This window comes from Corvus brachyrhynchos, unplaced genomic scaffold (genome assembly GCF_000691975.1).
Source record: "Corvus brachyrhynchos isolate BGI_N302 unplaced genomic scaffold, ASM69197v1 scaffold48, whole genome shotgun sequence".
Taxonomy (NCBI): domain Eukaryota; kingdom Metazoa; phylum Chordata; class Aves; order Passeriformes; family Corvidae; genus Corvus; species Corvus brachyrhynchos.
Genome location: NW_008240027.1, coordinates 16031 through 28267, shown reverse-complemented (window position 1 = coordinate 28267; position 12237 = coordinate 16031). Strand labels below are relative to the sequence as shown.

The 12237-nt window shown below is 41.4% G+C and overlaps 1 protein-coding gene across 3 annotated transcripts in view; it reads right to left on the bottom strand.

Annotated features, from left to right (window-relative positions):
- CC2D1B (coiled-coil and C2 domain containing 1B) overlaps positions 1-12091 on the bottom strand; it is a 28066-nt gene extending 15975 nt beyond the window's left edge. For 2 of the 3 annotated variants that reach the window (XR_001865054.1, XM_008640739.2), the window contains exons 1-8: positions 11949-12091; positions 8805-8946; positions 6034-6149; positions 5142-5261; positions 3898-4035; positions 1668-1923; positions 1041-1165; positions 839-914 (exon numbers count right to left, since the gene is read on the bottom strand). Coding sequence is in view for 2 of the 3 variants with exons in the window: in XM_008640739.2 (XP_008638961.1) it covers positions 839-914; positions 1041-1165; positions 1668-1923; positions 3898-4035; positions 5142-5261; positions 6034-6149; positions 8805-8946; positions 11949-12014 (1039 nt within the window). In the remaining variant the exon portion in view is untranslated. Of the gene's footprint in view, positions 1-838; positions 915-1040; positions 1166-1667; positions 1924-3897; positions 4036-5141; positions 5262-6033; positions 6150-8804; positions 8947-11948 lie in introns of those variants that run through there. The other variant, XM_017743516.1, reaches the window with a different exon arrangement.
- Between the last annotated feature and the right edge of the window lie 146 nt (positions 12092-12237).

Below are 12237 nucleotides of genomic sequence, written 5' to 3'. Positions count from 1 at the left end.
AAAGAGTGAACAAGTCTGCTAATTGACTAAAATATTCTAGTAACAAAAGATGTGCTGGAAAAGGGAAGAAACTCATATCATCTAATCAGAAACTCCAGTTTCTGGTATTGTATAACACTCTGTATTTCAGAAAACGACAAGATTATTTGCTGCAAAAATCTTGCACTTTTTAAGGCAAGGTTATGCCCTGGGTGAAGTTTCTCTGCAATGCCATTTAGTGATCAGTAGCTTGATTCCTGAATCTTATGATTTACTGAAATAATCTGTCACTTAGTTTCTTAGAATAAAATAATCTACTAAAGTAAGTTGTTTAAAACACTGGGCTGCACAGATCAAGTATTAATTATTGGTGGGGATACTGCATCTACTTAAAAAAACACCCAATTCTCTCTTATCAGGACTGAGGTATCTTCAATATTGATAACTTGCTTTGAAAATTAGACTTCAGTGCACTGCAATCTGTTTGTTAATCTGAATGCTATAAACTTTAGCTGAAGCACATAACACCACCAAATATATTACAGTAAAATAAAAAAAAGTGCCATTATCCTTCTTTCCCTTCCACTTCAAATACTGGCTGCTATTACCTATACTTATAAAACCAGGAATATCAGACATCAATACTTGTTTGACCTTGGGACCTTGTAATTCACAGAGAGTAACTTCAATATAAGTAATGATACCTCACTTCTCTCCGTTGGTCTTGATTAGACTGTGAACATCCAGTGAACCTCAGTCCTAAATGATCTCCAGTTCTTTTAATAGTTTTGCAATCAAATGCAGAATCATTCCATTACAACATAGACTTCTGAAAAGGTTTCCTTAAGACAGGCCTTACCCTGAGGCGATGGAGGCATATGCTGGAGGTCTATTGGCTGCCCACTGTCCAACGCTTCCAACACCACATTAAATTTCTAACACAGAAAAAACAGAAGTTTTATTCTGGTCTGTCCAAGACTTGCCAGCTACCACAATAAGTATCTAATATTTAATGCATGTAGGTACAGCATAGGGTATTTCAGGATTTCTGGAGTGCATACCTTGCCTGTCTTCATGTATTCCTTTGCTTTCTCCAGGTCCCCTTGCTGCTTGGCTTTCAGAGCTGCTAATTTGTACTCCTTCTGCCTCATAAGTAGGATTGCTCGTGTGCTGCTGTGCTGGGGATCTGGGAGAATGAAACAATGCTGAGATTCACATAGAGCATGCAAGATTTGCATCCCTTGCTACATCCATCCATGCAAACTCACATTTGTCCCCTTTTACTCTAAGTCACAACAGCCACTTTACAAATATCCTTTTTCCTCTTTAGTTAGGACTCTCCAGAAGTTCTACCTAACATTAACAATTCCACTTTTCCCAATTTAAAGAAAAAATATTAGGTCTTTAAGTCGGTATCTCAAAACTCTTTAAAGGCTGGAATTCCACCTGTCAAATAATGAAGGGGAAACTGAGGCACAGGAAAAGTTAAGGATACTGATCCAGTGCACAGAAGAGCTCTAAAACAACAGCTGATTCCACTGCCAGAAACTCAGCATTCCATGGACAACTCTGAGACACTCAGCAGGCAAATTCCAACACAAGCAGTGCTTTGCTACACAACACAAACATCAGGGAAGATGCACCACTAAAACAGGGCTGTAACTGCTTCTCCTCTCAGATCACAGTACCTGTTTCCACAGTAGGATCAGCACGACCTTGCAGAGACTCTGATTCCAAATGCTCCCTTGCCTCAGGAGAGGCCTTCTGCTCATCATCTGCAGCAGACTCAGCTTTATTCTCTGGTGAATCTCCTGAATTCTCTAGCTCTGCTCCCATGGCTTGAGGTACACAAGAAGAACTCTTTCCTGTTGCAACAGGAGGTGGCACTTCTTCCTCATTGATTTTTTTGCCTTTCTTCACTGCAGCCAGCATGGTTTCCAGTGTCTGGCACAGAAAGAACAACAGAGTCAATAGGCATTTTCATCAAACATAGTACTAGCATAAAATCATTAGAAGACAAATTCATCCCCTTATACATGACAGCATCTGTCACACACACCACCACACACTGCTGCCCTTCAGCTCCCTGTTTGTCTGCAAGGAGAACTTCAGTGCCAGTGGAAGGTGTCCAGTTACCAGAGCAACACAGTGAAAAGGCCTTGTTACCCAAACCAGGTAACTGCAGGTACCTCAGCACCCAGAATTATTGGAGAGCTGATGTGATCCACTCAGCTTTGTCACAGAGTCACCAAGAAGCCGTTTATACCAACTGTAGATGGATTCTGTGTGTCTTTAAAATATAATAAAATATGCTACTCTGAAATGTCACTGCCTACATGGATCCAGGGAAGGAAGGGGTCTGCAAACCTGTTCAATGCAATGAGAAAAGCCATTAAATACTAACAAATGAAATGGAGCTTCTGCTCACCACCCAGGATAAGAAGCTCTCACCATCTCTAACTTGGGTTAACTGCTGCTCACTTTTTTAAAACTCCTCCTCCACACCAAATACTACCTTCCTTGGTATTTTTATTTTTTAAATTTTATTTGAGGTTCAGACAAAAGACCACCATGCACTTCAAGCCAAAACAAAAGTTTTAGTTCTTTCATCTTCCACAGAAACTGAAATGGAAGCACAGAATGATAACAACAAAATCTCATCAGTGCCAGAATCACTGCTATTTTTTTTAGCCATGGAATTGTTTGACCTATTGAGTAATAGTGGCAGAGATACTTTGAAATGACTGCATGTGAGATTGGGGTTCAGAACAGCAACCCACAGGCAGCTCCCTCTTCTCCACGTGGGGGTGACAGACTGAATGCAAGTGGAATTAAACACTGAGCTTAAAGTTCACAGTTACAAGAACTACATACAAGAGAGAACTCCAGACCATTTGTTGACATGTCATTTTGCTAATTAAGCAGCTGTGAGCTGTGAAGTGAGATCTGGTCTATTACCCTTAGTTACACTGCTTAGGCACAGGGAAAACTCCCTACCCTGAGAAATAAAGGAAGTGGCACAATGCACTAAGATCATTACTGGATGGAATAGCTGGTTTGCCCAACCCTGTGGCTCCCAGAAAGGCCAGGTGGTTTCATGCACATTCCTGTCAGAGCTGCCAGGCAGTCAACACACACAGAGACTTTTTTATTGTGCTTTTCCTCCCCAGAGTTTGGCCTCAATTGTTCCCTTTGTACCCCGAGACACCTGGTACCCAGTGAGCTATTACATCCTCCCCCAGTGCACAGCCCTGAGCTGTACAGCTTTGCTGCTGCCTGAGGTGATGCAGGAGAGCAGCTGAAAGCAATGGGGAGAGAAAGGCCCTGCCCAGCAGTAAACAAGCACTGCAGCTCACTGCAAGCACGCCACCTGCCTGGAACCACGAGAGGCTGGAGAAACTGCTCTTTGCTGCAGTTTTTTATTGCTTGAATCAAAAATCCTGCTCTGTTCCTTTTCAAGCACAGCCAACACACACAGGGAAAGGCCACCTCCCTTTGTCTGACAGAAGTAAATGGAAGGTTAGTACCTAAGGGAATGCAGCAGTGATGAACTGCATGGTGTATGTGCTAGGAAAGCTCCTAAACTTTGCTTTAAGGTAACACTGAGCAGTCACCACAGGTCAAATTCATTTTCAGGCAGGTGGGTTTAACTTCAGCATGTACCACAAACCCTGCCTCCAGCTATCACCTGCCACATTCAACAGAAACAAAGCTGATGCACAAAAGGCAGCTGAAGCTACACTTTATCTGTGTGTTTGCCCTATCGGGTGGGTAGCCAGTAACAACAAACGTTTTTAAAGTAACACCAGGCAGAACAGGAAGATTTCACTCCTGTGTCAACAAACTCACACACCTGGGAAGACCACCCTCCAGAGAGCTGACTTTGCCTCCCCCTCACATCCCAAGATCCCAACTCACCTTTAGGCCTCTCTCGTATCGCCGTATTTTGGCACTTTCCCCGGACTCCTTCGCGTTAGAAATTGCCGTCCTGTAGTCAGCAATTCTCCCCTCAAGTGTCTGTTGTAGCTCACTGGTAACAGCAGGAAGTGAGGAGGTCTCAGAAAAAACAATAAAACAAATCAAGAAAACTTATTTCATCCAACTAGACGAGTTTTCCCACTGCACTGAAAAACAAACACTCCTCTTCTACACATACGCTGCCGTGAATTGAGAGTGCAGCGAAGGAACAGCCCCTAAAACAGAGCAGCATTTGTGCTGTGCTAACGGCCCCTGGATCCACCTCTGGGCTCTCTCAAAAGCCTCACAGAGAAGAATGGGTGGAGAGACTTGGGAAACTCTCACTCACAGGGTAATTGGAGCCATGTGGTCAGAGAGTAGGTGAGGAGAACAGTAAAGTCTCTCAAACCCCCCACAACAGAGGGTGTGAAGAGGTATTTTTGCACAAATCTTGACTTATTCTTTTCTTATTTTCAAAACATGCTAGTTTGCTCCCTTCTGGGCTTCAGCCTGGTTTTACAAAAGCTCTTTTTCCTCCTGCTACAGCCTGGAATTAATTCAGTGACAAAGGCAGCCTAAGCAAAGTCATGAGCAGCTACTTACAAACTCTCCACAGCCACAGAGGCCCTGCAGATGGCTCCTGATGTAATTATTGCCATTATCTCTATAGAAACCCTCTCAATCCCGTTTACTAATGGGCCCAATGCACAAGGGCACTGGAATCTGTGGCACACAACAGAAACATGCAGTAACTGAATAAAGCATTTGACTGCATGAGGACTGACAAATTAAGCTGAGACAGATAATGCTACAGAGCAAAAATCCAAAAGTATGTCAGAGATGCTGAGTTATAACATGCCTCACAATTTCAGCACACTGCTCAATGCTCTTAGGAGGAATATATGAACTCTGGAAGCCTGAACTGCAGCCTGCATGGTCTTCTGTATAATGAGGGACAAGATATGTTTGACTCCAATTGTTTTGCCTTTTCAATTCCATGCTAACATCAAAATTCATCCTTGGAACAAAGCAAAAGGATCACCTGCATCAATATAGTACTGGTTTCCCCAGACAAAACAGCAATAGTGTAGTGTTTCCTTCCTTAGAAGACAAGGCCTCCCTAGATTCTTGATAATGACCCTCATAAAAGCCATGTGACAACAGTGATTCAGCAAAACTGTCAGAAACATGAAGTTCATTCCTACCTGTGATTGCAGTTCAAGTAGTTCATCTTCTGGTTCAGCTGGGGATGGCTCTGTTGCTGTCATTTCATCCTCACAGCTTTCTGTCTCACCTTCCTCCCCCAGAACTTCTTGTAACTCTGCCTAAAGTAAAAGCCAACAAAAGGCTTTTCCTCAAAATTTTCTCTGTCCTCAAAAGACAAATATAAAATCAAGTCTCAAGTTTCAAAAGCTTTGGATGAATCTTGAAACCCAGTGAAGAGTCTGAAGATATTTTATTCCAGTCTTGTCAAAATTTAATTTTCTTTTTTATTTTTAAATGAAACCATCTTCCATATATCACTGAAAAGCCACACTGCAGCCCAGCATGCAGCCCCAGGATCACCACACAAGTTTGTGGTTGGAGATCTGAAGCTGGAGAAGTTCAGAAAAGTCCTTTTACAAAGATTATGCAAACATAAATTTGAAATTTCCAAAAAGCCTCTACTAGCAATAGCAGTCAAAGCCACTGCTTAACACTCCTTCCCCTAAACCCTGCCAGTTAGATCACTCACTGAAACAACAAAGACTTTCCTGAGGTGTTCTCTCAGACCAAGCACTACTTGAAGCAGTAGCAAAATGGTGGCAGACATCACTTTAAGGAGACTGTCCCTGGCTGTCTTTCAGCAGCTGACATGGAATGGGATTCCTGCTCTTCCCTCAATTCTCTAAGACCCTCACACATATAAACATTAGGAAGCTCTCTTACTCTGGTGTGCAGGGGGATGGATCCTGCAAAGACTTGCATGTAATGGAATGCTTTTGCAATATTTTAGCTTCTCACCACAAAGTTAACAGACTTTTTTGCTAAATGCAGTTCTGTTAAAAAAAATACAAAAGGTACATACTAAAACTTTTTGCTAACAGTTATGCATACCAACAGGTCTGTATCTTTCTCCAAGTCTTCATCATCTGCATCTTCCTCCTCTTCTTCATTCAGGTCCTTCATACACTCTGCAGCCATCTTTTCAATATGATCCATGGGCAGAGGAGCTGTAAAAGGAAATCCCAAGGAGCCATAAACCCTAAAGAACAGTTATGCAGGCACTGGGTACAAATCCTAAAGGAGCTGCTACCAGCTGAAAGGGAGCAGTGCCCTCCTGTCCTGTGTCCCGTTTACTGCACAGTGTCATAGATAACTGGGAGTATATTGATGGATAAAGGGCAAAGACTGGGAAGTGAGCATCCAGGAAAAGCAGCACTGGTGTTTCTGTGAGTGACAGTCAAGGCAGGCAGTAAGACACTTGCACATTTTCTGCACTGCTGTCTCATGATGATGAGATTCAGCCTTTTCCAAATTTTTCTTGGCTCCTTCATTTTGCAATTTTGCTTCTGGTCGTCATCCTGAAAACTCTACTTAACTCCTCACTGCTGAGTTCTCATCTGTGTTTCATCGTGTGCCAACCACATCTTCCCAACTTCCTCCACATGCTCTCAAAGGTGAGGCTGTTTGCCCACAAATCCCAACTGTCCACGTAAATGCCTCTGATACTTCCCTATGCAGACACATGACTGTGACTCACCAGTGGCAGTAAAGGCTGCAGAAAATACAGATCTCCAGGACAGAGCTTTACAGTCAATTCAAACAGATCCCATTCACTCCCTGCATTTGCTGAAACAGCTGAAAATTAACCCAGGTACAAAGTTGTTTCTGTTCAAATAATCTAATTTACCCTGTCAGTGCTTCAGTACTTGTATCAAACATGTTGCTCATAGATTTGACCCTTAGCAGGTCCTATTCAAAGGCAACTGGCTGTACAGAAAACCCCAGCAGACACAAAAAATCTAATCAAGCCTCCTCAGATGGCTTTTCAGCTCTAATCCAGTGCAGCAAGGTGAGGCCACAATTTCAAATACGTTGAGTGGCTGCCCAGCTGGCACTTATCAGAGAGAGCAGGGATCTCTGTCCTTAAGATGTTCCAATAGTGCAGCTTTTGCTGGAGGATCAGTCCATTCCTCCACACCTAATCAGAGCTTCAGGATGTAATCCTGCAGGGAATTATGGCACCCCGTGTTCAGCCAAGAACCAAGCACATGAGTTGTACTGGATCCCTTTTTTCTGTCCTTTCCCAGACAGGATCTGTTTCTCCCCTGTCCTTACTGCACCTCCTCCTTTCCAGGCAGTGGCCAGCACCCTGCCCTCACCACTGCACTGGGCCAGGTCTCAGGAGTCCCAGTGCCAGCTGCCCAGTTGCTCATCCTCCATGAACTTCTAACCCATGCACTTCCAATTCTAACAGGAAAAGAGAATAGCTGCACATTACTTTGGAAAATCCTTTTTTAACCACACATTTAGAAGGCACAGTAAATATTAATTCTGCACTGTCTGAAGTTTCATTTTCCTCTTATGAATAAAAATACTGAAACAACACATTAAGTGACATGATGAGGGTGAGAGGGAAGTCAGCACTTGAAAAGTTGACAACAGTTCAGGAGCTCCTGACACACAGATTCACCCTCAAAACATTATCCTGCATGTTTTAGCCACAAGTAACCTATGTCCAATGGCAGAAGTTCTGCTGTTGTGCTTATCAGCTTTAAATGTTTACTAAAATTTTGAAATTTGGAGAGTGGAAATTATTTAGAATTTATTTTCAGATACAAACATGTCCTCTGTTTACTATCAGCTACAGTTTTTATAGAGTCACTTTGCCTGAACATTTCAGAATTCTTCATTTCCTTGCTGCTCCATGTGAAGCCCCTTCAAATATTACAGGGAAATTACTGCAGAACTGCAAGTAAGGCTGTAGGTGCACTAACCTTTCCTTCCTGTGACCTGCTCAAACACCTGTAATCAAATGTAGGTTCCATTTTCCTCATCCCACCTCATCCACTGGCTGCCACTCCTCCCTTGCAGCCACAGCAGTGCTCAGATAGGCAGGGAGCAAACCTGGTTCAGCTGAGAACCTCCCACAACACAGGTTTATTTTTGCAGATGAGTTCCTGAACCAGCTCACCCTGCAGCTCCACAAACATGGACTTGCTCAGAGGCAGAGCATGCTCGCTGTTTTATGCAGCCCTGTTTTATGGTAGATTACAGCAATCCTGTAAAACACTGCAGAGCTGCATGCAAACACTACCAGACAAAATTAACAGACGTTTAAAGTATTAAGAACGGTAATAATCCATTCCAAGAGACACTCTAGCCTGTGTAACACAAGCTACAGGATTCTCCAAGTGACTGCATCAATATTTCCCTCTGAAAAGGGGATTAAATTTTGGTTACAGATTCCAAGTAACTAAAAATATAATGCTCATTATGCAAATTCATTCTTCAAACAAAAACAGAGGAACAGCCACATGACAAACAACCCACCCTCCACAAGAAACACAATTTCCCTTCTGAAATCATCTAGCGCCTACTACACCTTTTTATGACTTCATATGCTAAAAAAGGATGTCTTAATTTAGTCATTAAATGGGCCAGCCACCAGAGATCTTTTTCCTATGTCTACAAGAGCATGAACAAAAAAAACTTCTACGTTTTTTGTGGAGTAACAAATTAAACCTTTCAAAGGAAAGAGCAGTTGCAAATTCAGCTTCTACCAGTGATAAAAAAAATCTAGATAAATTTAAAGACTGTTTAGATAAATAATAAATTTAAATAAATTTATTAAAGGTAAATAAAATTCAGATACTTTAACTTACTTTTCACCTTTGGTTTTGGTTTTCCTTCTTTTACTTTTGCTCCTGTGATAGCAGCAAGCTCTGCTTCAAGGTCCCCGTCATCCTCACCTTCCTCTGCACTCAGCAGCATCTCTTCAGGATTGAAATCCACAAACAGCCCCAGCTGGAGCCAAGGGAAAATAACAATAAAGAATAATAAAAAACCCCTACAGTTAGAACAAAGATGACAGTCAAAAACATCACACTGCAAGGATTATTTAGAGATTTTCATGCATTCTGAATTCTGTTCTTTTTCTTTTTTACAGCCCACTATCATACCACTTCTATCTCCACAACAATGCATACCAGGCACCCATAACTGGTGTAAGGTACATAAATCTTAATATCCCACAAATATTCCCTTTAAAACTCTACACAATTTCTTAAAATCAATCCTATTTAATAGTCTGACATAACAAGGTAGATTAAAATGTTTGTTTTACTGAGCCTCATGGAACACATACCATCAGGGAAGTTCAGGGCAGTGCCTGTAACAGCTAAGCTAAAAAATATTCACTCATCGTTCACACAACAGGTCTGACACGTGCACACTGCAGAGACTTCACCCTTGTCTCTTGAAGAAGCTACATTTATATACACAAAACTATTCTTCTCCTTCTTCTTCCACCAGTTTCTAAATCACGTAGAAAGCACACACACAAACCCAGCCATTAAAACCCAGCAATGCCCACACTGCACTGGAGTAAACCATCAAACTGGTTGGCACAGACCATCGGCTAAGTGATAACATCTCAGGGAATAGTATTAATAACAGTAATCAGAATATGATAGTAGGGGTTTTCACACTTTTGTGGCAAAACATTCCAAAGTATATAAAAAAAAAATCTCTGGGGTCTCAGTCTAAAAGGTATTCCTTTAAAATGCCATTTTATCACAGTTTTTGTATTTCTGGTTAAGATACTAACTGCCCCAGAAAAAAAGAAAATAATCTTAAGTATGCTAAGATTTTTTTATAAACATGAATGAACAGAATTAGATTCATCCTATGAGGTATGTGGAGCTTCCCTCAGACTTTTTAAAGCACAAACCCCTGGTGACTTATTGATCTTCACAAGGATCCTTGACCAAGTGGCCAAGGAGGCAGCACTTCAGCTTCTCTCCAGCATAGGGAAAAAACGTCAGCTGTCATTATTCTGAGGGTTAGCAATCCCTTCTGTCTCCAGGATCTGAAGTGCTACAAGAAGTTACCTGTCAGTTTATAAATTAACGTGAGTAACAGTATTTTTTTTAACCCAGTAGGAATCAAGGCGCTGGTGGCTACTGCCCTGAAATTCTGTGTGTCCTTCTTTGGACCATTTTACAATCTCAAAGGAGAATGTGAATCATATAGCTGAGAAACACTGGTTCCAAAGACCAGCAACAGCATTCAAAATCAGCAGCTGTTTGTTTCTTAGCCCTGATCTGCCTCTGACATTCCATAAGGCACTGGGCAGATCAGTCAGCCACCCTCTGCCTTATCCATCTCCCAGTTGTAAAGCAAAACTAAAGTATTTGCAGATTTGGCTAGCACAGAAAGAAGGTCAGGACAAGACTTAAATAGGAAATATTTGTAATGGTGATATAAAGATTCAAGTTCTATGGAACACACATAGACCTTTCATCAATGTGCAGAACAGATCAGAAGCACACAGGATCTGTTCATTACCACACTGCAAGTGTGGACAGTGAAGCAACTGCAGCAACCAATGAAGTCAAGAACAGAATCCAGCAGTTCTAGCTCCAAGTCCGAATCCATTCAATAAGCCACACTTCCAATGAAACTAGCAGCACTGAAGAAATGTTTAATATAACAGAAAAAGTAAGTTGTAAAAAGCTTGCAGTTGATACACTACACAACAAAAAAACATTTTAAATTAAATTAATTTGAAAGCGAACAAGCCATTTGTTTCAAGAAACAGTCATCCATGCTGTAAGACAGGCTGAATAATTAACTGTATTTAATTAGAAATTAGTAATATACATTAATCAGATCCTTATTTACTCTCTATCTTTTCAGAGTGAGGTTTCTTTTTTTTTCCTGGAAGGAGGAAAGATATTTTCACCTTTTATCTTCTCCCTTGCTCAAATGAGCTAAGTTATACACTATCTCTCCCACTGAGAAATGCAAACTTTCACACTGGAGCCATGGTGACATTTTGGATCACTAACTACAGCATTCTGCTTTCACTATGAAAATACTGGTTCCTAAGATATCATCAGAAGAGAACATTTTAGCTATTTTCTCTATTCTAATATCCTGTTCCAATCCCTTTTCACATTTCTCTATGTACTTACCAGTTACTCCACCTGTTACTTGCCTCTATTCTACCTTCAAAGGTTTCTGAAATTCCATTCTGGTTCTAACATATTCTTCACCTCTAACTACACCCTGTTTTTCTGTCAATTTTCTACCCAGAATTTCGCCTTGACTGTATTTCTAATTTTGACACTGTCGCCTGACTTCCTACACCTGCCAACCATGACTAAATTCATGTTTCTCTCCACAAGACTTCTGAAACTACATCCAAAAGTAAGTAAGTATGGAAAAAACCCCAACACAGAAATACATCTAAACTCACTTTTAGCTACAGGAAAGGGGAATAGGCTTATCAGTCTATCTATTACATGAAATAATGACTATACAAAGGGAAATTAAAATTAACTCTCTTTTTTAGCACCTTTATATTCTCCCATGTATGTCACTTGTTAGTTGATATACTGCTGTTCTTACTCCTGTTTTCTTAGAGACGTAAGGAAAACCTCCACAGAGTTACTGAAATTATTATTAAATCTCAACATAGCTGGGCTAAGAAAATACTGTAAGCATGAGTCATGAGGTCTCATGCAAAGATTACAGCATTACAACACTGTGCCTTTCCTACAAGACCTCCACAGCTGCCTATCAGATATTTACTTGCAAAAGAATGCATTAAAGGAGAAGAAAGGAAAACAGGCACCACACAATCTGAATTTTTCCATGATCCTGCAGTGTTATTGACACATGGGAGATTCTACAGGAAAACAGCAGCAAGAGGTCTGAACGAGACTATCCTGACGAGCAGTGGGAGTAGGAGGTTTCCCTGCCTGCTCTGCAACCACATCTCCCTGGCCCTTTGCCCTCCTTACCTGCTTTGCAACTGCAGCTCCCTGGCCCTTTGCCTGAGGGCTCTTTTTAGGTCTTCTGCCAAGCATGTTGGTTCATGAATTTCAGAGGGCTGTGTCTCTAAGGGACTGAGAGCACACGGAACTTAAAGTCAGTACCTTGCCTGTCCCAACAAATTTTGAGGCACAAAGCTGAGTTGAGAAAAATCAAATGAAAATGTTAAAGATTTGTCCAAAATAAAGTCATAAATGCCCTGAGCCAAGTGAAACAGCTGCTAGGTCATGAAGGCTAAGTCTGAAAAGGCAGAGCAAC